Below are 19,964 nucleotides of genomic sequence, written 5' to 3' on the forward strand. Positions count from 1 at the left end.
CTACCTCTAAATACCTCCATCACCATCCACTGAAATCACTCTCTGTCTCCTTCTGTAACCTTTCTACATTCTGGTTGCTGCTCTCCTCCCTCCCCCGGGCTGCTCCCGATGATCTGCTTCCTCTGCCGTCTGACATCATCGACTCCTCTCTGATAGCTTGCTGCATATCGTCTGCCCTCCAGTTAGCAACAGTTACTCCATCTCCAAAATACCATCCTCCAGCCCACAGACCAGTGCTGAGCTCCTTCTATTCCTTTCCACAACTCATTAACATTCTATTGCACATGATACCAACATAAAATCTCCTTTGATTTCTGTACTGATTTTGTTATCAGTGGTGCAGCACAGAAATCTGGGACCCACATATGTGCGCACTCAGCGGGCGACCTTTATAGCCATTGTCAGAGCTGCATCAATAACTAAACACGTGCTCTGCATATTTCAGCCTCTTTTCTCAATATCCTGACATTACCAGCCGAAGCTTCACTGTGACATTTTCGATAATGTGACATTGTTTTACATACAATAAACAGTTTGTCAAAGCATTTATTTACCCTCAAATAATAGTTTATTTATGATACAAATAAAGTGGCATTTAAAAATGTCACTGATGCAAGGTGTTATATATCAATCATGATGATTTACTGTTGCACCTGATATTAAGGAGTAGTTTAACACCAAACATCGAGGCAGCGATTCACCTCTGACCACACTCAGCATTTTCTCTTGTTTGGAGAGTGCGTCAGAAATGTTACTCTGTCAGCAGGGAAATGTATTCAAAACTTTCAATTGGAGAACTTTCAATTGTCTGATGAGTAATAAGGCCAGCTGTCTGGTACAGCCTGTTTCTAGCATTTTATTAGTCTGTTGTTTAGGACTTATTAGTGGCTATGTGTGTCTGTGTATGAATCCTGTACAGTTTACAGGCTGCAGAGGTTATCCGCTAACACAAGTCGCTAGTGTTTGCTAGCGTTAGGGGATAACTCCACAGCAGTCTTGGCTGAAACATCAACGTTGTCTCCCCAGTGAAAACTGATGATTGTAATGTTGAAATATGAAGCAGTAATTTGTTCAATGGTTGTTAATGGAGTGGCTGTTGTGCTGCCATCTGTTGCGTCTGCTAAGTACTGCATCCTTGTTGTTCTGTTGTGTTAAATAAAAATGGCTGCTTTCAACAGGTTATGGGCCCAGAGCGTCGCTAAAAAAGCTCTGTAAACTTAGTTGCTGAGTCAGATAAACGGAGTTGTGGAATTCACAATGGATGATAAGACGTTTATTGACAAGCTGAGCGGACCAGAGAACTGGGCAACATGGAAGTTTCAGATGGAGCATTTGCTGAAAGCTAAAGGACTATGGGGTATGCTAACTGAGACGGATATGCTAACTGCGGATGCTAACGCACAAGCTACGGCAGAGTTTGAGAGACGGAGAGAAAGGGCATTTTCCTTGTTAGTGCTGAATGTGAGTACACCACAACTGTATTTGATAACAAGTTGCCAAACACCAAAAGAGGCTTGGGACACGCTAAAAGGACATTTTGAGAGAGACACTTTAGCAAATAAACTGTTTCTAAAGAAGAAATATTTCAGATGTGAAATGAAAGAAAAGGAAAGCTTAAATGATCATTTAAAACGAATGAAGGAACTGACTGATCAGCTAAAGGCAATAGGTGCTGTAATTGAAGAAGAAGATCAGATCGTAACACTCCTGGGTAGCTTACCACCAAGCTACGCTACAATTGTTACAGCTCTGGAGACAAAGATAGACAATTTGACACTGCAGTTTGTTCAGCAAGCTTTAATAAACGAAGAGCAAAAGAGAGCTAATGTTGATGACTACGGTGCTGCTACATCAGGTGGTGCATCAGCCATGTCAACACAAGTTCACAGAGGAATGCAGATTGATTCAAAAGTAGTGGGAGCTGAAAGACAAAGTTCATGGAGATGTTACAAGTGTGGAAAAGAAGGACACATAAAGCGTAACTGTCCAAGCTGGAAAAAACGAATCAAAAACCACAAAGCCAAAAATGTGATCTGTGAAAATGCAGAAGACTCCTCTGAAAGTGCATTCGTTGCTAAAAATGCGAATCTTACTGAAGGACCAAGACAAATTGAGTGGTTGATCGATTCTGGAGCATCAAAACACATGACGTGTGATAAAGAAATTCTTCAAGATTACCAGCAGTTCTCAAACCCACAGTCTGTAAAACTGGGTGATGGCAGAGTTGTTGAAGCCAAAGGTTTTGGCATTGTTAAACTGAACATGATCTTCAAAGTCAGTGATGCTAAACCTGCCACTATGTATGATGTGTTGTACGTTCCAAAGTTGTCTGGAAATCTCTTTTCAGTGGGAGCTGCTACAAGAAAAGGAAATACAGTGCAGTTCAAAGGATCTCGTTGCTACATACGTGACAAGGATGGAATTCTTCGAGGAATGGGAACACAAAGAGCTGATGGACTGTATCAGTTAGATGTTGAAGGAGCTTCACCTATCTGTTATAGTGCATCAAGTGCATCAGTGACAGCTAATCTGTGGCATCAGCGCTTGGGTCACACTACCAAGCTAAAGGAACTAGAAGGTCTGGTAAATGGAGTGAAATTCTCTGCAGACAAAGAGCTTCCTTTCTGCGAAGCATGTGTGGAGGGCAAGCTGACGAGACAGTCATGTAAGACAGTGGGAGAAATCCGTTCCAAACGTAAGCTGCAACTGATCCATAGTGATGTCTGTGGACCCATGCAGACTGAGTCAATAGGTGGATCAAAATACTTTGTAACATTCATTGATGACTTCTCTCGCTGCTGTAAGGTTTACTTCATGAAACAAAAAAGTGAAGTCTTAAGCAAATTCAAGGAATTTGAGAAAACATTCTCCAATGAGTGTGGACACAAAGTTGCAAGACTAAGATCAGATAATGGTGGGGAGTATATTTCAAGGGAGTTTCAAGACTATCTGAAGGCTCAAGGTATCCACCATGAAATGTCTGTACCTCATACGCCTCAACAAAATGGAGTTGCAGAAAGGAAAAACAGAACATTGATTGAAGCAGCTAGAAGCATGTTATTGCATGCTAAGCTACCAAATATGTACTGGGCTGAAGCAGTAGCAACAGCAGCCTACATACAAAACAGGTTGCCCACATCTGTTCTGAAGCAAGAGACACCTTACCAACGATGGTCTGGCAAAAAACCTGACATCAGTCATGTGAGAGTGTTTGGTTGTGTTGCTTATGCACATGTCCCAGATGCTGAAAGGCGAAAACTAGACAAGAAAGCAGTAAAGCTCAGATTTGTGGGCTATGCAAGCAATGCAAAAGGTTATCGTTTGTTTGATGAAGAGAAGAGAAGAATCCTGATTCGAAAAGATGTCATCTTTAGTGAGACAGAATTTGACTGGAAAAATGAGGTGGATGCTTCCTGTCCAGAAAAGGGAGTGACTATCATCACAGAAGAAAAGGAAACAACTGATGATGAAATCACTGTCGATGAAACTGTTAAAAAAGGGAGTAGAATCAGAAGTGCACCAAAGAGATATGGATATGATGAGTTTGCAGATATGGTGACTATTGATCATTGTGCTAATGTGTGTTCTGTCACAGAACCTGGTACACTGAAAGAAGCATTAAAGAGTCCAAATGCAAAAGAATGGCAAGAAGCAGCTGATTTGGAATACGAGTCACTGCTAGAAAATGAAACTTGGGATCTGGTGGAACTACCAAAGGACAAAGTGGTTGTAGGGTCAAGATGGGTGTTCAAAGTCAAGCATCAAAGTGATGGAGAAGTGGAGCGATACAAGTGCAGACTTGTTGCCAAAGGCTACTCACAGCTGTATGGTGCTGACTACAATGAAACCTTTTCACCTGTGATACGTTTTAGCTCAATTCGTACATTATTATCCTTTGCCATCCAGAATAACCTACATGTGCATCAAATGGATGTTGTCACTGCATTCCTAAATGGACACTTGGAGGAAGAAGTATACATGGAACAACCTGAGGGATACATCAAACCAGGTCAGGAGCACCTTGTGTGCAAGCTAAAAAAATCAATCTATGGACTAAAACAGTCTCCTCGTTGTTGGAATAAAGAATTCACACAGTTCATGAAGGATCTTGGATTTAAGCAGAGCACCTCAGATCCTTGTGTGTTTGTGAGGTCATCACAGGAGCTGGAGATCATTGCAGTCTATGTAGATGATCTGATGTTGATTACAGAGTCAACTGAAAGCATGGATGAGTTAAAACTAGCTCTCCAGGAGCACTACAAAATGAAGGACTTGGGTGAGCTGTCCTATATCCTGGGCATCTCAGTTGTTCAAGACAAAGAAGAAAACTGCATCGCTCTTCATCAGAAACAGTACATTGAAACCATTCTTCAGAAGTATGGGATGGATAAAGCAAAAACTGTTGCAACCCCCGCTGACATCAGTGTAAAGCTGAAAAAGGATGATGGTGTCAGTAATCCTGTCAATCCAAGTACTTACCAGTCCATGGTAGGAAGTCTGCTGTATGCAGCGATGACAACAAGACCAGACATAACACAAGCAGTGAGTACAGTGTCAAAATTCAGTGCAAACCCAAATACTGCACATCTGACTGCTGTAAAGAGAATTTTTCGATACTTAAAGGGCACAGTTAACCTTGCTCTGAAGTATGACTGTACAGGGAACAAAGATCTGATTGGCTTCTCTGATGCTGACTGGGCTGGAGATCAGGATGACCGGCATTCAACAACAGGCAACATATTTCTGCTGGGTGGAGGAGCAGTGAGCTGGCTAAGCAAGAAACAAGCAACAGTTGCACTTTCAACAGCAGAAGCTGAGTATGTTGCTCTCAGTCAAGCAGCTCAAGAGGGTACCTGGCTGAGAAGATTACTAAGTGATCTAGGTATGGTCACAACGCCTACAGTGATTCTGGAGGACAATCAAGGAGCTATTGCAATAGCAAAGAATCCAGTGAACCATTCAAGAACCAAGCACATAGACATTCGCTATCATTACATTCGTGAGTGTGTGCAGAACGGTGAAGTCAAGTTGGAATACTGTCCAACAGATGACATGAAGGCAGATATCTTGACAAAACCTCTTACAAGACAGAAATTTGAGTATCTCAGGAGAGAGATTGGACTTGTCCCAATGTAAATCTGTAATAGAATGTCTTGCTGTGTGGATTTGTTATAAAATGGGCAATATTTTTTTGTTGGATATAGCAAGACAGAAGTAAACTATAAACCGGAAGGAATAATAGGTTAGTTTTTGCAAGTTGAGTTAAATTTATTATTTCAGCATTACCTTGTGTCTTAGAACCATTGTAAAATTAAGTGGGAGTGTTGAAATATGAAGCAGTAATTTGTTCAATGGTTGTTAATGGAGTGGCTGTTGTGCTGCCATCTGTTGCGTCTGCTAAGTACTGCATCCTTGTTGTTCTGTTGTGTTAAATAAAAATGGCTGCTTTCAACATGTAAGATGGAAAAAAAAAAACCTGCACTGTACTCGTATTCAGGTTAAGATCCTATATCTTAACCTGCAAGGCTGCTGAGTGCCTGTGTCATTGTGCAGCAACATCATCAGTATTGTGGAGGAATTTCTGGTTCAAAATTATGAGGCTGAACTCTGAATGTAAGTAGTTAATGCGCATGTAACTGCCAACTTGACCGCATTCAGTCGCAAACTGATAGCAGACTGATTCCGCCTTATTGCTCTTTTATCGCTCTAATTTCAGTGACTCTTTTCACTGACTGCAACTGGTTGCAGACCTGGTTCTTCCAAGCAAACATATTAAAGGCAACACAATAACTTTGCTCATGTAGTCTGTAAGCACTGTTTTCAACAAAAACAGCAAGAGCTGATAGTCATTTCCCAACGAGAAATATGTAACAATCTACTGCAAACTGAGATTTTGGCATTCTGAGGATGTCTTCTAAAGTTGCAGCCTTTTTCAGACTCCTTTGTGTTTCTGACTCTCTGCTGTGGTGCACACTGTTCAGGAAAATACACAAGGGGAATTTCATTTAACTTAGTAAGATATCCACTTGGTAAGCTACTTAACCCTCATAGCAGCTTCATGTGAACTCTAAAATGTGGATTTTCATTTCAGACAATTATGTGCAAAGCAATTTAGAAATGGATCATTTAATGACCAGTGTGAACAGGAGAGATAATTACAGCAAATAAAAGCTGTTCAGTGTTCAAGTGTGCATGCCAATATTGCTTCCTGACAGATTTGAAAAAATAAATGTGAACCAATTCTTTAAATGAGAGATCGCTGTTTTTTCTCCAAATCCTCACACATTCACATTTTTATCTGGACAACCTTGTAAGACAGGGTTGGCTTTTTTTTTCCCCTGGTACAAGCTACTCTGGGCAAAACCTTCCAATAACCTTGGATGCATTCTGCATCATCAGATGATTCAGACCCTTTGTCACCAAGGACTCTGCTTAGGCATGTGTCTGTGGATGCACTTAGAAAGTCAAAACCCAATTACTACGCACACCTTCTAGAAGATGAAGATCACCTAATTCCCTCAGCTGTGAGGTACAGGAACTGCTTGTTCTACTGAAAATGCTACTTTTCCCCTCATTTCTTTGTCAGTTTCTAATTAAGGTTAGGTGTTTTATGTGTTTTAATTAAAGTTATGTGCTTCTTATACCAATTGAAAAAAAAAAGGTAGAGAGAAAGAACTGAATGTAAAGATTGTGCAGAGTGGGAAGAGAAAACTCACTGGTGTTCCAGGGAGACCTGATTTTCCTGATGGTCCTGGTTCACCTGGCTTGCCCTGGGAAAAAAAAACTGATGAGGAAGGGCAGTGAGAGAAACAACTTGAGAGCCACTTTGTGTCCACATTTATCTGTCTGCTTGACACCGTGCTGTGTCTGTGCTCTCTTTGCATCAAACAGCCCTGCCAGTGATTGAAAACGACTCACCGACTCTCCTCTTGGTCCTATAAGTCCTTCCAGGCCTGGAGGTCCTCTGGGGCCCTGTAAGAAGAAAACATTATCCCAACATGGTGAAATCGGTTGTTTGTGTTCACAAATTTGCATCAGGCTAATTTGCCCTCTTTATTCATCATTATTTTACTGGAATGCAGCGTACACTGCAGTAGGGTGTTAAATGTGAATGCTTGTTGTTGTAGATGTAAAAATGACTTCATTCTGTCCACACTGCTGTTTACAGCACAGGGTGTGCATGAAGGCTGAAGACTGAATAATAATAATAATAAAAGTTGCATTTTCCTTGAGGTGACCCTGCGAGTATATATGCACAGTGCTTAACAAATAACCACCTGTCATAAAAATAAGAAAAGACAAAAAAAAAGTTGTTTAAAACTAAAAATTATATACAGTAGTTATTTATCAGGGAAATAACAAACAATGTTTTTATACTGGACCTCTCTGAGGAGTCAGAAATGAATCAAGCAGAACATTCAACCACTAAAATTAATTTGTATGTTCAGGAATGAAAGTCAGTAACTAATTTGGCATCTTAATCAAAAAATAAGAATGTGCTTTATAATTTTTCACCTTTATTTATAAAACAGTACATCTGGAAATTCATAGATGACATCAATAATTATATTTTAGTATTAAACATATAATTTTGATTATTAATTGATTGCACCATTAACCATTACAGAACCATAAAAAATATTTTGGTAATTACCAATACTACCAATTACCAAAACCACAAAGGATGAAATCAGGGAAGTAAAACTAAATACCTAGCACACAAGACTGGAGACTAGCAAAATAAAACAGGAAGTTACTAAACTCAACACACAGAAATGCAGACTTGACATGAAGAACGCAGGGAAACAAGGAACACACACACACACACACACACACACACACACATACTCATGTTAGAGTTTAACCCTTTTGGGAATCTTTTATTTGCAGCTTTCTATCTTCTGTTCACCGAGGAGAAAAAAGACAGGTGGTGAAACAGGTGGTGAAACAGGTGGACAGAAACTAGCGCTGCCCTGAATTTGCCCTGATAAAAATGAGCTGGAAAAAAACGGCATAATCTTAAATGCTGTACATACTTCTTTCCCAGGTTTGCCATCATGTCCAGGTGATCCAGGCTTTCCATCTTCTCCCTATGTGGCACATAACAAAAGCATACAAGGTAAACAAAGAGCGAAACTTTCAGGAGTTCAAGGTTTTTGGGTAGGCTAACATTTTTGGAATTAGCTTGCTGGCTTAAATTATGCCCGAGCGTACATAATGTCACTTTAGTAGTAAATAGATGACTCATAATGTGACCTTTACTGCCTGTATGTATAGCATAGTACTGCAGACCTGAGATGCAGAGAGTACACAATAATCTATATGATGCTTCCACATTGTTCTCTTGTAAAAATCTTTAAATTTTCTGAATAATAATGAGATTAATTTACATATGAGTGACATTTAGTGACAGTGAAAAATACAGTAAATCTCAGTGTCTGTGGCAACACTTTGCACTTCCTCTAATAAGTTATCTGCAGTATGGCTGTGGGGAGAGGCTGCATGCATCGCTGTGACTCGCTCAGAGTTGTCTGTAATGAGCCATGCAATTGGTCACGGGGCTTTGGCTGAATCCTTTTCCTGCAGGTGTGTGCTGTTTGAGAAGAAAGCAGCAGGTGCAATGGGTCTCTATCAAAATGAGTGTTAAAAAAAACTGTGCCTCTGGGCTGGTGTCACATATGAGGAGACATTGCAGTGCGGCATGCTAAACAGTGAATGTGGCTGTGTGCTATACCCTGCACTCCTGCGGCAAGCAACTCTGAGTAAGGCTGTTGAGCAGGAGACTAACTCTAACATTCCTCACCAGTTTCACACTGCATATATCTGTGAGCAGCTGACAAAGTGTTGGTGCAACACTTTTCAAAACCACCTTTGATTCACAGCTACATTTGTCATCTTTGCAGCCTGAGATGGTACTATCGCTGATTATATTTGCATGTTTTACTAGATTTTCTTGAGGGTAATATGAATGCACCAAGCCTGCACAGACACCAAGATTATTTTGGGTAGCTGTTCCAGAATCCATTGTCATGCTGTCTGAAAAACTGCACACCTCTTCAATAAAGAGTGAAAATGCTGTCACAAAACATAAATAAATCTGTACTGGTGCAGATTTTCTACTTTTTCATACTGCCACAGATTCTCAAAATTGTTTTAGCTTACATTTTTTTAGGGTAAGCTCTAAAGTAAAATGGGAGACATTGTCCTTTCTTGTGCTTGAAAGTCAGTTCTTCATATTCTTTCATCATTACATTACATTAGCTGGTGAACGTCTGTAATGTGGTAATTATTTACTTTGCTTCAGGAGTCTGATACCACATGAAAAAGACTGAAAAAGTCTGAAGCTGATGGTGGATATCAACTTCTTTCGGAACCCCAATGCTCACATATGAGGATGCGTTTGATGCATCAGCAATGCAGTTAAGTGGAAAAGATTATGGAAAACTATGAAGAGTGTTTTGTTTTTCTTTAATCACTCCTGTGCAAAAGCCTTGAATCACCCCTCATTTCTTTATATTTTACCCGAGGGATGCATCTGGCCCTCCAATTTCTGGTTCAAATACAACAGTGAGTGTCTCCAGCCATCTGTAAAACACGGTGGAGGATCCGTTAGAGTTTAGGGCTGAACTTCAGCCAGCGGTGTTTGGGATGGAATTCTGAATGCAGAAAATTCCAAATTGGTAATGATGACAATGACCACAAATACACCGCCAATGCAGTAAAAGAATAGCTGAAGATGAAAACACACAATAGAACACTATCGGTCATGGATTGGCCTCCTCAGAGCCCGGACCTCAAGATTATTGAAGCAGTGTGGGATCATCTTGACAGAGAAAGGCTCAAAAGGCAGCAACATCCAAAAAGGAGCTTTGAACGTCCTTCAAGAAGCCTGGAGAACTTTTTCTGAAGACTGTTTAAAGAAATCGCAAGAAAGCTGCCTCAGAGAGTTCAGACTGTGCTGAAGAATAAAGGAGGTCATACCAAATATTGACTTTCAAGCTTGTTAGAATTGTAGAAACTCTTTTGCCTCATATATTGTATTTCCATGTATTTTTGCAGATGTTTCAATAAATTGCTGCACCTATTTGCAGTCTGCCTGCAAATAGGTGGGAGTCTGCTCCCATTTTCCTAACAAAATAAATAAAGAAATGAAGGGTGAGTCAAGTTCTTATATATTTATTTAGCTACTGTTTCCACCCTCTGTCTGACATTTATTTCTAAGAATTTCTAAGAATAACCCATTTCGACATGATTCTAAATAAGGGCTACCAATTAACTACCACTTTCCTTTTTGAACAAATTAAAGTGAACATATTTCACTCAGCACTCAGTGGGAAATACATATAAATTAATCAATTTTTCTAAACTCTGTTATACTGCTGTAGTATCAGCAGTATAAAACAGACTTTACAGGTGCTGTTCGACCATGGAGCCCGTGCCACAAAGCTCCCGGCATAGTTTTTGTCCCGACGTAAATGTGAGAGGTTTGTAACTCTGCAGGGATCAGCAGAGCTTTGCCTCAGCACTAAGGCGACCGTGCTCCACAGCATTGTCTGACACTTGCGCTGTGGTTGCTAAACCCGCCCACTTTGCAATAATACCACTTTTAGCTGATTGCGGCATATCGAGAATAGAAAAAATTTGTCTCAGTATAGGCGTCCGTTTATAGCACCACACTCAAATTCAGTGAATTGTTTAGAACGGCCAGTCGTTCATAAATGTTTGTAAAGGTAGACTGCATGGCTAGGTGTGTGATTTTATACACCTATGGCACCTGTGGACTGAAAACGCCTAAATTTAAAGATTAAGAGGTGCTACCCTATACTTTTGTCCATATTTCATACACAGCCTATAAAAGAGTCTCATTTCTGAGACTGAAAACTCACCTAGTAATATCTCTGGGCACTTATATACCCCAGACACTTAATCTGCTGCATCAGTCAAATTAACTTCATTTTCAGTAGTCACTGGAACAAAACTGCATATATTATTTTTACCACCATCTTTGCTATTACAAAATTCACCTACAGATTGTCTCTCTCATAACATTTCTGACTGGCATATTAATCTGGTTTCATAGTGCACCTCTCTGCGCAAACACATTACAAGCAAACCAACCTTAGATCCTGGAACTCCAGGTTCTCCTCTGTGGCCTTTAAAGCCCTGGTCAGCAAGAAAAGAAGCAGAAAATCATTCATACCAATTTACACATCACCAGGTTCTCCCATCGTATCAGTTTTACTGGTGGTTACTTACAGGGAGTCCTCTGAGGCCTGGGTTTCCTGGAGGTCCAGGCTCACCTTGTTTGCCCTGCAAAGAAAACAGAAATTGTATGAACACCTTACTTACACCTTGCAGTTGGTGTTCAAACTATATATGCTCTGTGGGTCATTTCCATCTACTTACAGATTCTCCCGGTTCACCTGGTCTGCCATCTTTTCCCATTTTCCCAGGCTGCCCCTGTGCATCAAGGAAAACAATTATTTACGATATGCAACTTCAAAGCCCCATGGTTCCATATTACTGCCCAAAATGTGCACAGCACACAGCAGGAGCTACATATTCATGATGCTTTACATTCTAATGATTTTTCTTACTATCAAGCCAGGGAGACCTGGTGGTCCCTGGATTCCTTTGAGACCTTCTTTGCCCTAGTGAAAACAGACACAAAAACGGGTCACCAACAAAAAAAGAAATGATTAATAGCCACTATTACTGCACAGGGTGGCGACCTACACGCTAGAGGGATGAGGGTTGTACAATAATGACACATGGGTAATATATTTTCTGAGTGGAAAGTGCACAGGATGCCAACTGACCTTTTCTCCAGGGGGTCCTGGGGGGCCCACAGGGCCAGGCTGTCCATCGTTACCCTGAAGAGGAAAGAGATGGTGTCAGTGGAGGTCAACATTTACATTTACAAAAGGCTTTAGTAGTCTGACAATGTTATAAACAAGGCTGAAATAGCTACTTACAGGTGTACCCATTAATCCAGAAGGACCTGGATGGCCAGGAGGTCCTGGGTGACCCTATTAAACAGATAATGGCCATTAAAATCAAGTTGAAAATATTCCAATGAATGTTTTTTTTTTAAACACAGTGAAAGAAAGCTGGAAAAGTCACAATGAAAAAACACACCTTGTCTCCTTTGTCTCCGGGGTTTCCAGGAGGTCCTCGATCACCTTTTATACCCTGTGGTTAAAAAAAAAAATGAGAAGAGCATTTGATCTTTAGTCTCACCTGGAAGCATGTCCAGGGTCAGCCTGTCGCAGGACTAACACAGAGAGACAGAGAACCAATCACACTTACACCTATAGGCAATTTAGAATCACCAATTAACCTAACCCCACTAACTGCATGGCTTTGGATTGTGGGAGGAAGCCAAAGTATCCAGAGAAAACCCACGCAAACACGGCGAGAACATGCAAACTCCACACAGAACAGTTCGGGCCAGATGGAGGATTCGAACCAAGGTCCTTCTTGCTGTGAGGCAACAGTTCTAGCTGCTGTGCTTTATCGATTTTGAAATATGATTCAATGCCTTTTCAGCCTACCATCTGAACATTGTGATGTAAAGCAAACAAAACAAGACTGATAGAAGCAGCTAGTACGTTTGGGAGTAAGTGAGCAAACGTGCCTTTCCTCCATCAGCTCCGGAGGGCCCTGGAAGTCCGGCTGGTCCTGGCGGGCCCTGTAGTGACAAAGCAGACCATCGGTCTCTGTCCGGGTAGACAGTACGGAGCACCGTCACCGGCTGCTAATCGTTCACCGCTGCCCCCAGAGGAGGCCGAGCTAATGATGCAGACACAGCCTCGCCATCCGTCACAACAAGTGACTGATGAGACAAGGCTCAGACCTCATGTCGCACGCAGGGCCAGCATAGCAAAGACACACACTTTATAAAACTCCTTTAAACATATGCTGATAATTATAGAAGTGAAGTGAATATTCACAATAATGATGGCATGTTAATAACTTTGTCCTACTTGGTATCCATCTTGGCCATTTTTCCCAGGAGGTCCCTGTTGTCCTTTATCTCCTGGGATTCCTGGGAGTCCTGGTGAGCCCGGTGGGCCTGCAGGGCAGTCTGAGCAAAAAACCTAAAGATGGCACAGACGTGTTTGTCATCAAATGATCCACACATCAAGTCACTTCCAGTTAAAGAGCAGGGGAAATGGCTCCTTACCTTTGGATCAAAATCTGGTGGCTTTCCCTGGGAGACAGAAAAGAAATTAGTTAATAGAATAAAGCGAGACTGAGGGCTCTATAAAGGGGGCAAAGTTCTGTTCTCAAAAAAATCTGTATATATGTAGAATATAAATACTTCCCTCCAAAATGAATGTTCTGTTCTAATGGCCTCCACTCAAGATTTCCAACTTAAAAACTAGATCCAGAAGTTGTTTCCTGTGTGAGTGTATGTGTGCTGGGTGATTTAGGCTTGTAATAAAAAGCATATTGAGTGCTAATTTAGAATAAAGAACTTTATGTACCAGTCCATTTACATTAGAGATTCACTTCTGAGGTTGACTGATTACTGCAGAGGAATTATTTTAACAATAGTGGCCAAGAATGAAATAAAGTCTTATAAAGTTGATAGGATGATCAGCAACTGAATATCCAGCAAACATAAAACAACTATTTAGCTGTGCATCTACTTTCTGCCACTTATTTGGGCACAGGTCGTGGAGGTAGCAGGGTCTGGTCAGATGGCCAAACCAGCTACTCTGAGCCCCTCCTGAATGACTGAGCTCCCTCACCCTACCTCTAAACCCAGAAAACCTTCAAAGGAAGCTCATTTACACCACCGCAGTCTTATTCTTTCAATCACTACAATCAGCTTGTGGCCATCAAACGAGAGCTAGAGAGGGGTGGCTGTAGCTCAGTAGGTAGAGCAGGTCACCCACTGATCGGAAGGTCAGCGGTTCGAATCCTGGCTACTCCGGGCTACGTGCCAATGTATCCTTGGGCAAGATACTTAACCCCAAGTTGCTCTCCGACCGTTCTGTCGGAGTATGAATGCGTGTGAATGTTAGGTAATTAAAAGCACTTAGCTTAGTAAAAATGGAAGTGCTTGTATGAATGGGAGTGCATGGGTGAATGCAAAACAGGTTGTATAAGCGCTTTGAGTGCTCATACTGAGTAGAAAAGCGCTATATAAGAACTAGTCCATTTACCATTTACCACTCAGTGAAGCAACATGACCACATCATGAGCAAAAAAGGCCACCCCCTTTGCCTAAAAAGTTATAAGCAGAATCAGTAAGGGGAGTCTTGACAACAGTCCAGCACTCATCAGGAGCAAGTCTGACTTATTACTGGCAATGCAAACCAAGCTTTCAGACCAAGGAGCCCCTAGAAACAGGCCTGATGCTTTGTACTTAATGAGAAACCCCCATAGGACACCACATGTGGTTGGCCAAAGTATCCTCAAGCAGCAACCTTAGCATTAATTTAGATCGCTGTCCAATATTACTCTCATTTAATGTCTATTTAGGTCCTTGCTGAAGTCTGAGGAACATTTAGCTGTTAAAAATTCCACTCAGCTTAATTTTTTAGAACTTTTTCATGGAAAATTATCTGAACCAAACAGAGAAGCCGCGACCAACAAGTGCAAAACAATTAGGTAAAAAGAAAAAATCTCTAATAACTTACACGACCCTTTTCATAGTCATTTCAGCCACTGAATATATTTAATGGACACGCTAGAGCTGAGCAAACATCTGGTGAAACAAAAGCTCCGAGATAATTCAGTTCAATTTATATGACACCAAAGCACAACAACAATCACCTCTAAGCGCTTTATACTGTGAGGTAAAAGCCCTACATTAAAACCCCAATAATCAGATGAATCCTTGGCACCTGGCAATGGTGGGAAGGAATGGTGGGAAAACTCCCCAGGCTGAGGGAGGGGCAGCACTGCTGTGACTGGCTGGGTGTGGCAACAGACACGCTGTGGAAGATAGCCTGTTGTTCTCTAGCTCTGTGTGTGTGTGTGTGTGTGTGTGCTTACAGGCTCTCCTGGTGAGCCCTTTTCTCCTGGCCTTCCTGGTAGACCCTACATGAGGAAAAGTAATAGATTACATTTTCTGTGTATTATTAAATGTATGCATCATCATCATCCACCAAACCTGGAGTTCACTGCAGAGGGCTATGCAAATTAAGCCAAATGAAGCTGGAGTCTTTTCTATTAATAAATTAACTTAATTCTTTCATTATTGGACTTACATTGTGACCTGGTGGGCCTTGAGGACCAGCGACACCTGGTGGACCCCTCAAACCCTTAAACACAGATACACACATTACAGAAAACACAATAATAGCACAAACTTATTAAAACAAATGTTTTAGCAAATATTTACCGCAGGTCCAGGTGGGCCAGTTTGTCCTGAAGGCCCCTGTAAACAACAATCACAGCCAAATTCAGATATATGTAGGTAAATGCACTGGCTACATTAAAACTCTTTCAACATCCACTGTGTCCCCAGAGACCCAAGGTTAGGCTTGAGTTTTGCTTTAGCCGCATACTAAATTTTCAGAAACCAGAAGATGAGATGTTACACTTCCAGTGAAGTCTTACACATTTTGGCATCAGAGTTTTTCTTTGGTGTTCCAAATGGGCAAAAATTAAATAAAATGGGGCAGACATTACTGTAACTACAGCCAACCCCTAACCCAGATGGGTCACCAATGATCTGGTGAATGTCAAAAGGATCACTGTGGCATGGTGTTCATACCGGTGGTCCCACTTTGCCTTCTCCTGCAGGACCCCTGTCACCTGGTAACCCAGGTTCTCCTCTTGACCCCGGTTGACCCTGGAAGAAAAGAAAAGGCAAAGTTTACTTCAACCAGTTCAGCAGCCATTAAGTTTAGCTAAGATTCTGGCACGCTACATTTGGTGATGACCGCTGATCCCAGAAATACCACTGATTGAAAAAAAAAAAAGAATAAAACAAATGCAATCTAAGGCTGACATTGTTGTACTCAGAAGAGAAAACGTATTAGTGATGAGGGTGAGCAGCTTGACACCATAAATCCAGCAAATGCCCCAGCCCAGGCACACCCATGCCCCCCCCCCGCATCAAGCTCTTCACAACAGAGAGGCCGTCATAATCAGAGCAACGGTCACAGAGCAGTGGACACAGAAATTGCTTTTGCTGCTTTCAACAAAGATGAATTGTTTTTCTCATTCGGGCCAGCAAAAAATAAAAGTTTTTCACATCAACAAAAGAGCACCTGTGCATGATAAACCAGGACAACCGGGGAGACCTAGAAAAGTCTTACAAGCGTCTGCAGTGACATTACCTTCAGCCCTGGGGGTCCTTGGATTCCCTGTGGTCCTGGTTCTCCCTGTAATGTCACAAAATAACATCAAATTGTTTATTACCCAAACACTGGAATTAAACATCTTTGAATAAATCACTTATGGGTCACAAAGAGTTCCTATTCCTCATGCACGCGACTGTGTAGAGGCCTCGGGGCCACACCTGGCAGCTGTAAAAAAAAAAAAAAAAATTAATTAATTAATTAAGAGAGAGCTGCTGTGAGGCAAATCTGTTTTGCCCCTCTGCTGTTTTAATGTTACATGTCTTAACAATGTCCTTCCTGTTTGCTCCTGCCTCGTCAGCAGGACGGCCACATGTTTGGATCGCAGCGAAAAATGATGAAGACACATGTTGAGCTGCAGCAACAAATGTGCCCACTCAGGCTCATTTTCTCCCTCATATGGCCGCTCATATTACGCTGCGGTTCGACAGGCGAGGAGATGTTTACAAGCGGAACACATGTGGAACACAAGAGACTGTTCAGAGGCGCAGAGGAGAGGCAATCCTAACCATGATAAACATACGTGTCTGCTGTTAAAATGCAGCTTGACTTCACAGTGGCGTGTCAAATATCTTCACGTTGCTTTTCTTGTGCTTGTCAATACAAAGTCAGCTAAATATTGCATATAAATGTATCAATTATTACATTATTAGGACGTCAAGTTTGGTAAAAATAATAACAAGCCATCCATCCATTCTCTTCCGCTTATCCTGTTCAGGGTCACGGGGTGGGCCTGGAGCCTATCCCAGCTGACATAGGGCGAGAGGCGGGGTACACCCTGTACAGGTCGCCAGCCTGTCGCAGGGCTAACACAGAAAGACAGACAACCATTCACACTCACATTCACGCCTATGGGCAATTTAGAATCACCAATTAACCTAACCCCAACTGCATGTCTTTGGACTGTGGGAGGAAACCCACACAGACATGGAGAGAACATGCAAACTCCACACAGAGAGAGGCCCAGGCCTCCTAGATGTTATTCTAGCTGTAAGGCAGTCAGTAGTGCTAACCACCACACCACCATGCTACCCTAATAACAATCCAATAATAATAAAATAAAGAAAATGATATGGTTAGGCAGTGTGGACAGAGATAATTTTCCCAAACTTTAAAATAGCTGAAGGGAAATAGCTTAAAACATTAAAAGAATAAAATTTGTAGCACAAACGTCATTAAAACTGCAGTTCCTCTAATGGCCACTTGAGGCAGGCTCCAAAAGTGAGTCAGTTTGGTCAATTTGGTCAATTTGGTCTCTTGTCTATATTTGTGCTTTTGATGCCTTTTAGAGCATTTTAAATTAAATTATTTGACAAATATTATGGCTTGCAATGAGGTAAAGTGTGTGCAATTTTAGCATTTTGTTGGATGCAGCCGCTGGTTTCTAAAGTTATGCTTTGAAGCATCGAGATTTCTGCTGTTGCCATCTTGGTTGCAAAAAAAACTGAATGTGATGTAGAAGGGCAGGTTTGACCGTGAAGCCACACGCTGTTGATTAACATTTCAGCCAATGAGTGTGCAGTTTCATACCACAGATAATCCTCCATTTTGAAACATGGCATGAACACCATTTACAAAACAGATTCAATTTTTTTATTCAACATGCACAAAGAAGGACTGAGACCATAAACTCAGCAGGAAAGTGTCGACAGAAAGCCATAAACGTCTACGGGACCACAGTTGTGTTTTTGCACCCACAGCTATCGCTGTCTGGAATGCAGGTTTTTAGGCACTTTCATACTGGCTTAATTTTTCTAACCCAGAAGCCACGTCCATGTTTTATGCTGTTTATGTGGTTAACACACTACCCCAGTTTGAGGAAATACAAACCCAGGAGGTCATAAGCTAGTGTTCTCCTAGTGCTGGATAAATGGGAGGGTTGCGTCAAAGAGCGTAAAACATTTTGTCCGCCCAACTCAGACCGCTAGTGTAACCCAGTCTATGAGGCAAAATGGAAGGACATTGAGCTTTCCTTGCTGGACTTCCAGCAAGGAAGGCTTGAGCAGGCTACCCCAAGTAAATCGGTTACAAAATTTGTGTGTAAGTTCCTCCTTGAAAAAGTGGGCAGAGGTGGTTAAAAAATTTCATCTCAGCAAGCAGATAAGGGTGTTAAGTTGGCCTGCATATCACCCTTCCTTCCTTCCAGCATTGATAGTTCACAAGTTTAGAACTTGGGCAAAACAAGGAATCACCTCATTCTGTAAAATAATAGAAAATGGGGAGTTACTAAATTTTGAGGATTTGTGCCGGACGTACGAAGTGGGCAGAGAAGACTTCTATCGCTACTTGCAGATCCGGAGTTTCTTTGAGAGGGAAATCAAGTCCCCTGATTTGGTTGTAAATCCAGGAATAATACAAGTATTCATGGATGCTGCCAAAAGTACAAAAGGCATCATTGGTAAACTTTACAGAAATTTTTCATCTATAATAGGAACTCAACAGATTATATTAGGCAACGGTGGGAAAAAGAAGCAAACATAACAATTTTACAGGAAGTCTGGGGACATATCTGGAAGAATGCACTGTCCACCACAAATTCTTTAACATGGCGTGATTTTTGCTGGAAGAATTTAATCAGATTTTTTATTATACCAAAACAGAAATCGAGAATAGGTGGCTCACAAGCTGTGTGCTGGAGGGAGTGTGGGGAGGTCTGTGCGGACTGCTTTCATGTCTTTTGGGTCTGTCCGAAGTTGAAGATTTTCTGGAATGCCATGAAGCAAGTAATCTATGAAACTCTGGGTATAACTTTAGCTTTTTCTTTTACTACTATGTACTTTGGAGAACCTCCTGAAGGTCTTAGTGGAAGCGATACATATTTGCTGAGATATTTATGATTGCAAGCAAGAAGGCAATTACTAAATGTTTTTCTGCATCAAAATAAATAAAAATAAAGTTAAAAAAAAAAAAAAGGCTTTAAAATGAGTGGAAGCCAGTGGGTGATGTCGCTGTGGTTGTGCCCACTATATACAGTCTCCATACAGCCTATGGGTAAAATGTAATTATAGCTGCAGCGCAGATGTTCATTTGTGCTGCAGCTGTTAATAATATGAATGCAAAAGATTCCAGTTATTCTAAACATAATATAAATAAACACTTAATTAAGTGGTGGAAAAATTGAGGTGCTGTCCTTTAATATGATAATCCTGTAATATCTTAGTAAATTAATCATAATAAAGAATCACTTTAAATTTCATTATATTTGTAAGCTGAACCTAAGATAAACATTATTCTGCAAATAATATAGCGGACAACAAAAATGTGCGTCTTACATTTTGCCCATCTTTCCCCTTCCCAGGCAGACCAGGAGGTCCAGTCAAACCAGGCTCTCCAGGTGGGCCAGCAGGACCTTGTTGTCCTGGTTTACCAGGTTCACCCTAAAAAAAAAAAAATGATGGAATAAAGAGACACTGTGATTGTCTCTCAAGGCTACAACAGTCAACAGAGCAGATGCCTTAGATACTTTTTATTGCTCTGGATTCTGAACATGTTTCAGATAAAATGAAATCCAATTCTATGTATAATCCTTTTTTTAAACCACAGTTTCATAATTTGTATGCATCTTGTCCAACAGATTACTGAAATATCAGCCTCTAATTAAAGTGGACAATATAAAAGAGATGGTTTAAAAAAAATGTCGCA

The 19,964-nt window shown here is 41.2% G+C and overlaps 1 protein-coding gene across 1 annotated transcript in view; it reads right to left on the minus strand.

Moving 5' to 3' along the window:
* The window catches only part of col22a1 (collagen, type XXII, alpha 1), a 65,076-nt gene that overhangs the window by 9,170 nt on the left and 35,942 nt on the right, over nucleotides 1-19,964 (minus strand). Inside the window, exons 39-57 of the mRNA XM_030741663.1 lie at nucleotides 19,595-19,699; nucleotides 16,302-16,346; nucleotides 15,734-15,811; nucleotides 15,359-15,394; nucleotides 15,225-15,278; nucleotides 15,010-15,054; nucleotides 13,187-13,213; nucleotides 12,987-13,100; nucleotides 12,638-12,691; nucleotides 12,139-12,192; nucleotides 11,976-12,029; nucleotides 11,820-11,873; nucleotides 11,598-11,651; nucleotides 11,407-11,460; nucleotides 11,257-11,310; nucleotides 11,119-11,163; nucleotides 8,037-8,090; nucleotides 6,919-6,972; nucleotides 6,717-6,770 (exon numbers count right to left, since the gene is read on the minus strand). Of these exons, the coding sequence (XP_030597523.1) occupies nucleotides 6,717-6,770; nucleotides 6,919-6,972; nucleotides 8,037-8,090; nucleotides 11,119-11,163; nucleotides 11,257-11,310; nucleotides 11,407-11,460; nucleotides 11,598-11,651; nucleotides 11,820-11,873; nucleotides 11,976-12,029; nucleotides 12,139-12,192; nucleotides 12,638-12,691; nucleotides 12,987-13,100; nucleotides 13,187-13,213; nucleotides 15,010-15,054; nucleotides 15,225-15,278; nucleotides 15,359-15,394; nucleotides 15,734-15,811; nucleotides 16,302-16,346; nucleotides 19,595-19,699 (1,089 nt within the window). The remainder of the gene's footprint in view (nucleotides 1-6,716; nucleotides 6,771-6,918; nucleotides 6,973-8,036; nucleotides 8,091-11,118; nucleotides 11,164-11,256; nucleotides 11,311-11,406; nucleotides 11,461-11,597; nucleotides 11,652-11,819; nucleotides 11,874-11,975; nucleotides 12,030-12,138; nucleotides 12,193-12,637; nucleotides 12,692-12,986; nucleotides 13,101-13,186; nucleotides 13,214-15,009; nucleotides 15,055-15,224; nucleotides 15,279-15,358; nucleotides 15,395-15,733; nucleotides 15,812-16,301; nucleotides 16,347-19,594; nucleotides 19,700-19,964) is intronic.

This window comes from Archocentrus centrarchus, chromosome 11 (assembly GCF_007364275.1).
Source record: "Archocentrus centrarchus isolate MPI-CPG fArcCen1 chromosome 11, fArcCen1, whole genome shotgun sequence".
In the NCBI taxonomy this organism is placed as follows: Eukaryota; Metazoa; Chordata; class Actinopteri; order Cichliformes; family Cichlidae; genus Archocentrus; species Archocentrus centrarchus.